The sequence below is a fragment of the Lates calcarifer genome, linkage group LG2, assembly GCF_001640805.2.
Source record: "Lates calcarifer isolate ASB-BC8 linkage group LG2, TLL_Latcal_v3, whole genome shotgun sequence".
In the NCBI taxonomy this organism is placed as follows: Eukaryota; Metazoa; Chordata; class Actinopteri; family Centropomidae; genus Lates; species Lates calcarifer.
In genome coordinates, this window is record NC_066834.1 from 29,129,488 (window position 1) to 29,142,677 (window position 13,190).

Sequence of the window (13,190 nt, forward strand, 5' to 3'; positions counted from 1 at the left end):
GACCGTTACAACGTCCGGTAACGGTACGCAGTGACAGCAGCAGGACACTTTTACCAGCGCAGAACTGTCGTTGTGTTTAACTTCTGTCTTCTGTCTGCTGTATAAATACAATAACGCATTTTAGTTTCAGACTGGAGGCGGGCAGTTATTTAAACAGCGTTAATTTGGAAGATTAATAGCAGCACTGTTGGTTTTGCTAGCTGCAACGTCCTGTTTTTTAGGAAATCAGGAGGAAAAAGCGCCACATGCTTTCCTTCATCGCCGCCCCCTCCCCGGCTCGGTCAAACTTGGACAATCGGCCCTCGGGGCTGCCGCACCTGACAGATTTAACGGCGAAACCGAACCTACATGTTTTACTGGGTCACCCTCAGGTGACTGCTGTGGTTGTGGGAGACGTCGGTACTTTTTCCTTCCTCTCCCTCGGAAACACCGTGCCTGTTTTTTTCCGTTGGATTCACCGTGGCGTCGCCAGCGCAGCACAGGCAGCAACGGTCTGACAAAACAGTGACAGACTGAGGGACATCCTTGTTGCCACAGCAACTAGGCGAAACTCGATTTCCGTTTGGAGGAGCGATATTTCAAAATAAAAGTAGTGCTGTACATGTATGTCGTACATTATCAGTTAATATCAAAATGTGATGGTCCAAACTGTAAAAATACTCCATTATAAGCAAAAGTGCTGTATTGAAAATGTAACTTATGTAAAAGTAAGTAAGTGTAATCAGCAAAATATACTTAATATTAAAAGCAAATGTACAGCACCATGTGTTGATTATTGCCCATGTAGTAATGTGTAAGCATTACTACATTTTACTTTTGAAGCTGGTTGAGTTGCAGCTCATTTTTAACAGTTTTATATAGGACTGCAACTAATGATTATTTTCAATATAGGTTGATCTCCTGTCTATTTTTGATTAATAATAATAATTGATTATTTGGTCTGCAACAATTAAAAAGCCCAACATGCTTGTATTATATGCCAATAGTTCAGGCCTCAAAAAGAAAAGCAGCAAATCATCACATTTGAAAAGCAGGAGTCAGGAAATACTAAGCATTTTTACCTGAGAAAATACTTAAAGGACTATCATAATGGTGGCCAATTAACCTTCTGTCAATTAACTAATTATTTCAGTCTGGTGCGTTTGTCCCGGCGAGACTCTTCTGGATCTGGCAATGTATGCACAAGCTCAATACAGAACATTTCACATCTGACGTCAGTGTTGTATGATATTTATGTATAACATGGTACCCTGATATATATAACAACGTAGTTCTAGCTTTTAATAAAGTTATGTTTTATCCATTCATCCTTTATTTTTACCGCTTACCCGTGAAGGGTCGCGGGGGGTTGGAGCCTATCCCAGCTGATTATGTTTAATATCTGTTATTATTATTTTGATTTTCCTCCCCTAATTCCCTTACTGCTCTAAGTATATTTTATCTCTATATTTATGTTATTTCCCCATTGTAATGTTATTGTTATTGTTAGCAAGGATAGACTAGCCCTCTCCCCCTCACACGAAAGGCTTTTATACTGAAAACTATCAGCCGGATATTGTTTCTGGTAACTTCTGCTACTTTGATTGTGGACACAAAAAACTGCGAAATCAAGGAGAAGGACAGCGCCCAGAATAACTGTAAACCTCTGCAAACTGTGTGGAGCATCGCGTTGGAAATGGGACCGCGGTCTCTCTCTCCGGGCTGTCGGACGTTAAAACAGAGGTAGGGACTCGCAGCTTTTATCGCCAAGGTCACAGCGAGAATCCTGTGAGATTTTTCTCTACATGGGCATGATGAGTCCGTCCGACGTGAAGTTGCTTTCCCGTGATGTTGTCGAAATTATACCCACCAACTGGCTCTGATTGACTCCCTTCTCCTTTTCCCCGGCGGGTTTCGGTGTTTGTCGTGAGTTGGTGGACCGATACGTTAAAGGGAAGAGGGCGTTGGGGGTCCTGGTCTGGACGGGAGTGGACTTTTTTGTGGCCTGTGATGAGCTTCGGGGGCTGGGGTGGGACAATGTGCGGAATACAAAATGTGGCTCGACTCGGTTTCACAAGTTTGCTGGTTTGAACTTCGTCTTTATTTGAAGTAGAAAGCACGGCCCGTGATGTGTGAGTGTTTATCCGACTCAGTGGCCTGCTGCCGCCGGGTTAGGCTAATCCAGTAATCTGGAACAGAGGTGGTAGCATTTTATTGTAACACCATTACCCCTCATCCTCCTCCTCTTCCTCCTTAAACACACAAAGTATGGATGAACACTTGTCTGGGAGGGTGTTAGCTACATAGCGGTTTATATCTGCACTGATGCTCTCTGATGCTCCACATTAAAAAAAAAAATCAGTGCTGAAATGATTAGTCGATTAGTGGATCCGTTTATCAACAGGAAATTAGTCACTGCCAGTCAGGATTATGATGAATCTTTTGTCACTTCTAAAGACAGAAAAGGGGAAGGGGAAAATGATCACTTCTGGTAACTTGTCCATCTAATTTGCCATTATACGGTTTTAGTACTGAAACTCTCTGACAATGAATTTATTAGCTCATCGGCTGAAAACTATTTTGATAACTGAATCTTCCACGGATTTATTAATTCCAGCTTTTTCAATAAGAGGATTTGATGTTTTTCTCTGATTTGGAGGACTGTAGATTGAATATCTTACTGTCATGTTCATCTGTTGATTTTTTTTTTGTTTTTTTTTGGACAATTTCTAAACTAAACAATCAGCTGATTAATTAAAAATCAGCTCGTGATGATAATGATAGTTAGCCAGACCCCTATTCTGTTTACAAAGTTAGAGATTAATTTGTCAAAACTGACCAATGAATAAAAAATGATTCTGAGATTGTTGCAGGCCCAGACTACTGCCTGTTCAAGGCTATATGTGCTTGTGCATGCAGTGAGAGCACCAAAGGCTTTTTTTTTTAAACAAAACTCCAGTCTTGTGAGGTGATTGGAAACAGTGTCCTCTTTGTTCACTCTGCTCTGTGGAGAGGATTAATCCACTTAATGATCTCTAATGTAAGGAAAGGGGTAAAGCACATCTGACATAGAGGAAACTGGGTAACCAGCAATCAGAATTGTCACTATATTACTGGAGCCCGTGGAGCCTGTGTGTGGGCGGTAGGTATAGCTATTTATGGGTGGATGGGAGTGTGTGAGATTTGCATCTTCCTCTTTGAAATGTGTGTGTGTGTTATGATGATGACTTTGCACTTTCGTAGCTGTGCTCCACCCCTGACGGTGCAGGTCCGAATCCTGCACTTGTTGTTTGGCAGAGGGTGGCTGCTTGTTATTGGGGGTGATTTATCCGTAAAGGCTCTCTGGTATGGCACCTTTTCTTTGCCATGATCTAACCCTGACCAATGCCAGTTAATCCCCCCCAGTGTGCGGCTAAGATTAGCGGTTTAACTGGACCACTGGTGCCCCCCCCCTCAACCCCAACCCCTGACTGTGTGGGGCAGGAGAACCCAGAAAGACAGCAGGGGGTATACGGCTTATTCTCATATCAGAGGTGTTGTTTCTAATAAGGCTTTGATCATATAAAACCATAATCTGTTTGCTTCCTTATCTCTGCTACTTCAACAGGTGCAACACTTGTCACATCTGTGGTATTAGACACTCATTTCTCCCACTCATTCTGTTTGTGAGTTAAGTGTTAAGACAATGGTGAGCAGATGCCACCAGTGGCTCTGCCCTGTGCTGGCTCGTTCACAGATCCCATGTGTTAATATGGGTTTGGCTCCTGCTTGACAGATTTAGTTTGGTTTAAGTCTGTAATCCCTTTTGTAACTAGATTAGCTCAGGCACAACCCTTTCTTCCTATAGTTTCCCCTGACTGTGGCATCACACTAATCTGCAGGTTTAATAGCTCAGCTTGGAGTAGAAAAAAGGGGTCAATTTTCTTACAGTCTCTCAAACACACACACACACACACACAGTGGAGGGATGGTTTTATATTCTTAGGCCAAACTTCTGTGTAGAATTTCCTGTGTAGAGTCAGCCATGAGACTTCCTGTACTCTGGTGTTGGATGTGGAAGGGGGGGGTGGAGAAGTAGGGAAGGAAGGGGAAGAGAAGCACGAGCAGACTGTACTGCCTACTGTTGTCAGTGGTGGCCACTGTGGTTGCTGCCTGCACGTCTCTCGTCGTCTCAGACTCTCAACAAAACAAGGTTGTGGCCAGACCAAGGAAGTGAAAGAGTGGTTCCTATCCTCTTTTTTTCCCCCCTCAATTTTCTCTCCAGTGACCTTTGTAATTATTAGACTCCTTGATGATCACAGAGCAGGAGAAAAATTCTTGCCAGGTACAGTGAGGTATGAGGTGAAGTAGGACATTTTTGTCTCTAATGTCTCCTCTTTGTGTAATTACAGGACATGTCTTTTGGTTTGTTAAAGCCACAGTGCTACACTCAGCTCCCCAAGCATGCTACAGTAGTGACAATATCTCTCCGCTCAGCAGGTGAGCAGCACCTCTGTCTCTGCCCTGCCAGTTTCCTTGATGCCCGTTTTGAATGTGCTTCAACTGAAATAATCAGGAAGCCTTATCAGAACTGATCCCATGCTCTATCTCTCTCCCTGCCTCTCCCTCTCTCAGCACTGTTTGATCCAAGAGAAACGTGCCTTGTAAGGAAACAGGATGTTCACAGGATCCACCAAACTGCCACCCACTAAAACCCCCCAGCCCGAGCGGCTGGATGAAGTGTACGCTGCCTTACGCAGAGGCTTACAGTGAGTAAACACGTCTCAAGCATTGTTTGCATTGATGCCACTGGATGGCTGCCAGGTGGAAAATCTCTGAAGACGACTGCTTTTTAGTCTTGAAATGAAGAATTAACAGTGATTGGTTTTTGTTGTCAGGTCTTACCTGCAGGTCCACCAGCTGGAGCTGGACAGTCTGGGGCAGCAGATCCGAGAAAACAAGAGGAACGGTCGTTTGGTGAGAGCCCATGTAGTCAAACTAGTCGCACCAGTACTGACTGTGAGTCAGTACCAGGCTGGCCGCTGTTGTCTGGACGCATTGTGATGCTAAATGTTCTGCTGTTTTTGTTCTGTTTATTTTGCAGGGGTCTTTGTATGAGCAGGATAAGGTGAGTTTCTTTCACACCTCTGATACACAGATGTAAGCGCAGGACAGTGAAACTCTTTACAGGTAGAATATGTTGTTGTTTGTATTCACTCAAGTTTAATAATTGTTGTTTTGTAGCAAGTGAAAGCCATAGAGAGGTTCATGCGTCGCCTGGAATTTCACCTCAGCAAGGTGTGTATGAAATTATTAAATTAATAGTAGTTTGACTATTTAAAGCTGCTCTTTTCAAAGTTTTTTTTTTTTAATAAATTAGGAATAAGTGAGTTGACTGTGTGCGATGTGAAAGGAGTCACTCATAGTTACTCATAGTGACGAACCCACAGGGAGTTATCACCTCATCTCTGCTGAGATTTTTGCATCTTTTTACTGATTGTTTAGGTTTTCCATCCTGCATCCTCATTGTTTTGGTTCACTCTCACTGCTCACATCACGTTTTCGTCGTTTTCAGATGTGATAGGCAGCTGTTTATGAAAAGAAAGCTCTAAAAACCCACTGTACAATACAGCACCAAACAGTGGACAGACACAGTTAGTGAATACCTGGTGAACATAGTGGAGCATTTAGCAGCTAAAGAGCCAGTATTCTCGTCAGGACGTGGTGGAGACCAAAACAGAGCTAATAAGAGAGTGAATACTGAAATTAAATTCATTGAATCCACACAAACATGACTTCAAATGCTAATCTTACTTTGTGTCATTGGATGTGAAAAGAGACAACAAGCTAATAATAAGTTTGTTGTAACAACTTTTTAATGTGTTTATAGCTTATTCCACTGCTGTAAACACAACATTGCCAAAAAATCTGAACAATTAAGGCTGATCTGTGACATAAAAGTAGAATTTTTCACATCCGATGTTTTCTGTGAAATAGCAAAGGCACCAAATACATGTATGTTATTGAAAACATTCATGTCCATTCTGTCTTCAGGTGGTAATTTAATATTCCATAAATTTGTTGAAACCTGTGTAATATTTGCTTCTCCAGGTTGAGGAGCTGTACGATGCGTATTGTATACAGCGGCGACTGCGTGATGGAGCGAGTAAGATGGTGGCAGCCTTTAACTCCGCCACTGGCAGCAAGGAAGCCAGAGAGAGCCTGAGCGAAGCCAACAAGGGCTACAGGGAATGTACAGAGGTAAGTGACAGACCTGAGGTCAATGAGTCTGTACTGAATGTGTCAGCCTGTTTACCTACTGTGGGCCATGTACAATCTAATATAATCTAATATAATTTGGGCTGCAACTAACAGTAACTTTCATTACTGAGTAATCTGCAAATTAAGAATCAGTAATTTTCCAGAGTCCAAGGTGATGTCTTTAAGTTTCTTGCTTTATCTGACTCCTGTACAACAAATCAATGAACTGACCAACTGTTTCAGTTTTGAATATGATCGCAAATAATACACAATTAAGCCCTTCTCTGTTTCTGTCTCTGCAGCACATGTGCTCTCTTGAGAGTGAATTAGAAAGCCAGATGGGAGAATTTCATGTCAAGATGAAGGGTGAGTCACTTTCTACACTCATGTGACTTCCTATTCCCACTATTAGCCCAGTTCTCATTTTTTCTGTTGATTCCTGATGTTTCAGGTCTTGCTGGCTTTGCACGGCTCTGTGCTGGTGACCAGTATGAGGTAAGAAACACAAATTCAAGCACATAGACACAGATTTTGAGTGTCTGAGTCCGCTGCGTCACACCTGTCTCTGTCTCCATCAGGTCCTAATGCGTTACGGGCGTCAGCGCTGGAGGCTACGAGGCCGCGTGGAGGTCAGCAACAAGCAGATATGGGACAGCGAAGAGTATATTTTCCTGCCTCTCATCACAGAGCTCCTGTCTATCAAGGTAATGAAATCAGCTGTTAAAGATTTAGATTTGGTTACAAGACTAGCATTATTCCATGTTTTTCATATTTTTCATGTAGCTAGCAAATCACATGAAAAGACCCAAATCAACAATGTCTGGCTTTGCAAAACTGCCTGTGGCCCCAAGCCCCACAAATCTTTAAAAACAAGTCACAGAAATACAGTTTTTTAAGAAACAGGGTTGATTATGTGTGAGAACAGCTTGAGGCCATAGTTTTGAGCAGTTTTTCTCTTAAAGTAAATGTGGATGTGTAGAGTAAATGGTGGATTTCTCAGTTACTGTTTTCAGCTGCAGATTAATAGACATTTGGTGCTTTAGTGAGTATTTACAGCTCTAGGATGGTTTAAATGTAATCAACTCAATATAAAGTACAATGTGTGTGTTGACTGTAACAGAGAAACGTGTCACACAATGCAAATGATGTGACTCAGTGATCTGTTTTTAATCATTTTTGGACAATAGTCTCTGGTACAGAGGAATAATCTCTATCAGGTTTTGGGTACACAGGAAATGTTTGTCTGTTGGCTTTGGTCTTTTCATGGGATTTGCTGACAGTAATAAAAATACATTCCATCTCATCCTTTAATTTACTACATGCACACTGACAAAAATGCTTCACATTGTGACTGTGGTTAAAGACTTGCTAATTGTCATCTTTCTCCAATTCCCATGGTCATGGTTGTCAAGGTGACGGAGCTGAAGAGCCTGGCCAATCACGTGGTGGTGGGCAGTGTGTCCTGTGAAATGCTCGACCTGTTCTGCCCGCTCCCCCAGACACTCGCCGTGGATATTAACGACCTCGGGACGGTGAAGCTAAACCTGGAGGTCACCTGGAGGTACTTTACCTGCAGCACACACACTTCAAGGCCTCAGCATTTTTTAGTTTACCATTTTATATATATATATTTATATATGTATTTATATTTGTTCAAATGTCTTTTGCCTTGTCTCTCACTTCTTCCCCCGCTCTCTCTTCTAGTCCATTTGATAAGGATGACCAGACATCATCCACCAGTACAGTTTCTAAACGACTGCTGTCCAATCAGAGCCCTCCTGACACGCCCTCTATGCGCGAGCAGGTGTTTTATGTGAGTCACATTCGATAGATATTCAACCTCAGCTTTCTCCACTTACAGCAGCTCCATCACACCTTCTGTTACACAACTGTGGCCAGTTTCACAAAGACAGACTGACTATGGCTTAGCTTTACTGAATACTCAGACTTCACATAGACATCTGAACTCATCCGTTACACAAAGCTAGTTGCATACTATCTTGAGTAGGGCTGATTTGCTATATATTCTGGGTAAAATAAGACTTTTTCCCAAATTAAAGAACATGGCTGATCATGCAGACCTCATCAGACCACTCAGCTCCATTCTCTCAAGGACATTTTACTAATTAGTTCAGCAAAGAGCATGTAAAAAATAAGAATCTCATCACAGTGCAGATTTGTAGCAGAGCTACAAGTCTTTATTTTTATTCAGCCGTCTTACTTGTGTTAGTCTCTGGTAAAAGCAAACCGCAGACTCGTCTAACACTTCAGACAAGTCTAAAATATCTTTGTGAAACCCGCCCCTGGTTCTGGTCTGTGCCAGTCTTCTTAATCAGTCACTGTACACTCTTTATTTTAACCACAGATATATATATACACACTGTATACTTGCCACTTATCTCACTGATGGCCATTATCACTGTCATGTCATTGGCTTGTTCTATTTCAGCTGCTCCCCAACTGCTTTGTCTGTAGTGGTAGCACTGATGTGTGTGAGGACTTTCACAGAGGCCTGTGTGTTAGGACGTGTGGTTGCAGGAGTGGCGTGTCTGATGTGAGGAGAATGAATGATAGCAGTCATGAGTTGTGTGACAGCAGCAGTATGTATGAACGAAGCTGTGGTCCTTGTAGCTGTTTAATAGTGGTTGAGTAGCGCTCCAATATGTCCCTCCTCTTCCTCACCTCGCTGAAGAGCGCGCCTCATGGCAGACCCAAACAGAGCTGCTCGCTGGCGGAGGCGTTCCACGATGTTGCAACGGACAGGACGGCGTCCTTACGCTGCGAATTTGGCCGCTCAACCCCCCGATTCACCCCCGTACAGTCGGTGTGTTGGGACGTAGTTGTAGCTGTAGTTTAGTTTATAATGATCAATCAGAGAAATGAAATAACAGTAAGAATTTAACCAAAATTAATTAACATATGACAAAAAGTCTACAACTGTTTTTAAAATGTTGTAAATTGAATGAATTGTTTCAGTTGATTTTAAGTCTGATTTACTTGAATCTAAATTGGAGGAAGACTCTCACAGGCATTTTGTCAGAAATTAGCAACAAAATGAGCCCAAATGATTCGAACAATGACAATCAGTGACATTGAAACAACAGTACTGTGGTGAGTACTTGTGGACAGTGAACTTGAGAGCGTGATAGACAGATTTCCTTGACTTTAGTCAGGACGAACGTGTGAGCTTGATGAGTCTCACAAAAATCACATTTTTACGTTTGAATAAATCTCAGTGACCTGAAAAATTGTAGCTTCTCTAACTTGAAAATACTCCTATTTGCTATTTGTTATTTACTCTTGGTTGTGCCCTGTGCAGTGCCTCTGTGACCCACAGTTTGAGGACCACTGGATTAATGAATCTGTCTTTGAAGCTGTATTAATCCATGCAGTATATTTAGCTTTTTGTAGATGTAATTTGATAGCAGTGTGAGCACAAAGCCTGCAATCATGTCCTGCTGTGTGTAGATGTAACAGTCATATTAGTCTGAATCTGTCTCTTTCTCATCTGTGGCCTCTCTGTGATTCCTCTCTAGTCCTTGCTGAAGCGTCAGGGAGAAATGGAGAACGGGACGGTCTGGTCCAACTCCTCTGAATCCTCCGATGACTCGTCCAGCCCGGCTCTGGCTCATCATGCTCAGAGGCTGACGGCCTCCAACATGCTGCAAACCACCCTCACCAGTCAGCTGTCACTCACTCCGCACAAGTCCAGCGCGTCGACGCCGTCGCTCTCGTCCAACCAGGAGGAGGACGAGACGGAGGCCGCGGAGGTCTTCTCTCAGGCAGATGCGGTGCCTAATGGCCATCTGCAGACTTCCTGCTCTCAGAGCCATGTGGGCGAGAGCAGCCCAGACTGTACTGTGACTGACAGGGTGTCTGTCAGGTCAGCTGACCTCTCTGAAACCTCAGCAGACCTGAGCTGCTCGTGCCCCGACGTCTCGTCCACACCTCCCACGTCGTCAGTGGAAAGGGCAGATGTGGAGATGCCACTTTCAGACACATGCGTTTCAGTAGAGGAGGAAAAGGATGATCCCTGTGAGGACTCGTCCGTACAGGCTGGAGCAGAAACAGAGGACAGCACCACTGAGGCAGGAGGGGGACACCAGGTAGAAGCATCAGAGAAACACAGTCAGCCACACCAGGAGCTAAAACAACCAGAGCATGCTCCAGTGGTGAGTTCAACACAAAGTTTATCTGGTGTTTTATAAAGTTTGATGTGTCAACAGTGATATTTTAAACATCCCACATTTGTGTTTCCTTTTTTGTAGGTTCCTTTTCCTACTTCCTCTAGTTTCACTCAGGAAGTTGAGACAGCTCTTGAAAGTTTCGACTTTCTCAACTGCTCCGACCTCGATGAAGATGAGGAGGAGGATGAGCAGCAAGAGGAGGACGAAGGAGAAAAGGAAGACGAAAGAGAAAAGGAAGACGAAGAAGAAAAGGAAGACAAAGAAGAAAAGGAGGACAAAGGAGGAAAGGAAGATGAAGGAGGAAAAGAAGACGAGGATGGGCAACATGAAGAGGACCAAAACAAAATGGAGCAAGAAAAAACAGAGGGACGAGAAAAGGATGAAGAGAACTTCTACTCTGGAGGAAGGTCAGTGTCATGTTTTCTCACAAAAAAGAAATGCTGGTTGTTGTTGTGCTCTAATAATTATTCTGGCCTATCCTGAGCCATTTTGCTAATAAACAAGTCCTGGGTCAGAGCCTCAGCCTCAAAATATCACAGTGAGGTTCTAAAGTTTCCAAAGACTCCATGAGATTTGAAGAAATGTGTAGAAATTATGCACAAGACCTCCAGGTTAATTACATTTGATGAAATGTTGCAGCCATTTAATAAAACATGGGAGTTTTGTGTTACAAAAATTCAACAAGATTCAGAATGTGTGTGTTTCTGTCAGTGTGGAAAATGGTTTTTCCAACATGAAAGAGACTTAATGGGCAGAACAGGAGACAAACTGTGCATTAAGGGCTTATCATTAATGTGTGTATATTTGACCTGGTGTTTTTTGTTCATTCTTTGTTTTTTCTGTGCCACTCAGCAGTGATGAGGAGGAGGCTAACGGCCTGGAGATCCTCATGGAGGCACCAGAGGGATTCAGGAACTCAGATGAAGATCGTTTCTCTGAATCACAGGTAAGCTGTCTGTCAAATCCTTGTTAATGTGACTTAGGTTGTTTTTATTTTGACCAAAAAATAATCTTTGTTTTTTTTTTTTTTTCTTTCTGAAGGAGTCGAGTGTGGAAGACGTGCAGGATTTGGGACAGATGGAAATGCCCGAGGATAAGGAGGAACCCAGCGAGGAAAATGGTGAGTGGTGAGTTTGTCAGTAAACAGAGGCAGTAGTTGATCATGTGACAACGTCAGGCGTGAGAGGAGTGTGTTAATTTGTTGTTTTTTTTAAATCTTTTAGTAGAAGACACATCACATGATCAAGAAGAGCGTCCCTCCACTCCCAGCCATTTGGCCACTACTGTCTTTTAATGACAGAGTAGAATCATAGCAAAACCATTTCTCCCACTACTCATGATCTACTCATGCCATCCCCCTCTCTCACCGAGGGACCAGAGGCCTTGAGGATGTCCCACTTACTGCTCAGACAAACAAGCTCTTCCATTATGGTGGAGTTTGTGCACATATTTGCCTTGTTCTGACCAAGAACGATTAAACCTCGGGGTTTCTGCACCTCAGTCATGATTAAACCCCACCCCACACACACACACACACACACACACATCTCCTTTTAAAGGTTCTCATTCCTTCAACACACACTCTTATCATGTTGCCTGGGTTAAAGTGGTTTACCACGAAAGTTTACACTTTCATAAACTGTTCCTGTCATGTGAAAATTCACCGTCCAAAAATGTAAACATTTCAGGAACGGCTAAAAGCTGCCTTGTTTTTGGCTTTATTACAGTGCATTTTTTTAAGTGATCTAATAATTTTGAAATTGTTTTATAAATTCAAGTTGATGGATTACTTCAATCTACAGAGAACCATACAATCACTTACCAAGTTGCATTACAAGGTTTTCACAATGATCAGTATTTGCGGACATGAAAAATAGTTGAGGTTATGATTTTCAGTGTTAGATCAGCGCAGAGCCCAGAGCTCTCTCTCTGTTAGCAGGACAGGAAAAGACCTCATGAGCATGTGATGTTTGTCTGAAGATTTTTATCGACATGAAGTCATTTCCAAACCAGGAATGTGTCCTGAAAACCAACAGGATATTTTCATTTTAGGTATGAAAGACAAGTAATGAGAATATTCAGAAATACACAATCAACCTTCAAACCTGTACCATGGGCCTGAGTTGAATAAGGAACACGTGTTATGTAAGAAATGAATATAAACGCTTTAAGGATAGCAGTTTGAGTTTCTCTTCAAAACTCGTTTTGGTCCAGTTTTTACAAACGTGAAAACAATCTGCAGTGTAAAACTATATTTAAACCTGCATGTGTAGCTGCCTCACACTGCCAGCATGTCTGTATAAAAAAGCTCAACTGATCAGTTTAAGTGTGTTAAGCTAGGCTCCCAGTGCAAGGAAGCCAATCGGGTCTGTAGCTGTGTACAAAAGCCGCCTCACGGGGGCGCCATAGTCTGTCAGCATCATGCTTTACATTGTTCTACAAAAGCCTCGTCATTCAGAAAGTGCCTCAAGTGACAGAGATGTGTAAGGGTTTAAAATGCCAGGACAGGAGAGATCAGGCAAAAGAAAACAGTGTTTATTTTCTGAATTACTTTAAGAGTGTGCACAATAAGAGATATTTACTGTTTCATATAAAGAATTGTATATGTCTTGAAATGTTAAAATGTTTATGTTCAGAAATGTTTAAACTTTATAAAGGTTTCTTTAAAAGTAATATGTCTGTTGTGTTGAATGGATCAGTGTTTGTTAGGACTGGTTTAGTTCAGTAAAACTCAACACCAACATTTCCTGAAGAATTATTTATTTGTAAACAGCCATTAAATAG

The 13,190-nt window shown here is 42.4% G+C and overlaps 1 protein-coding gene across 6 annotated transcripts; it reads left to right on the forward strand.

Annotated features, from left to right (window-relative positions):
- Window positions 1-1,563: 1,563 nt before the first annotated feature.
- Window positions 1,564-13,079, forward strand: LOC108877744 (rho family-interacting cell polarization regulator 1). 6 transcript variants are annotated; one of them, XM_018667878.2, is made up of 17 exons: window positions 1,564-1,722; window positions 4,371-4,458; window positions 4,594-4,727; window positions 4,857-4,935; window positions 5,063-5,086; window positions 5,203-5,256; window positions 6,070-6,219; window positions 6,522-6,585; window positions 6,671-6,714; window positions 6,798-6,923; window positions 7,632-7,780; window positions 7,924-8,032; window positions 9,756-10,391; window positions 10,488-10,813; window positions 11,259-11,352; window positions 11,448-11,533; window positions 11,630-13,079. In XM_018667878.2, the coding sequence occupies exons 3-17, from the start codon at window positions 4,636-4,638 to the stop codon at window positions 11,646-11,648; spliced, it is 2,052 nt and encodes a 683-aa protein (XP_018523394.1). In that variant the 5' UTR covers window positions 1,564-1,722; window positions 4,371-4,458; window positions 4,594-4,635; the 3' UTR covers window positions 11,649-13,079. The 6 variants fall into 6 exon arrangements, with proteins under 6 accessions (XP_018523394.1, XP_018523395.1, XP_018523389.1 ...); XM_018667879.2 differs by having other exon boundaries at window positions 11,633-13,079; XM_018667873.2 differs by having other exon boundaries at window positions 11,448-11,526.
- Window positions 13,080-13,190: the final 111 nt, after the last annotated feature.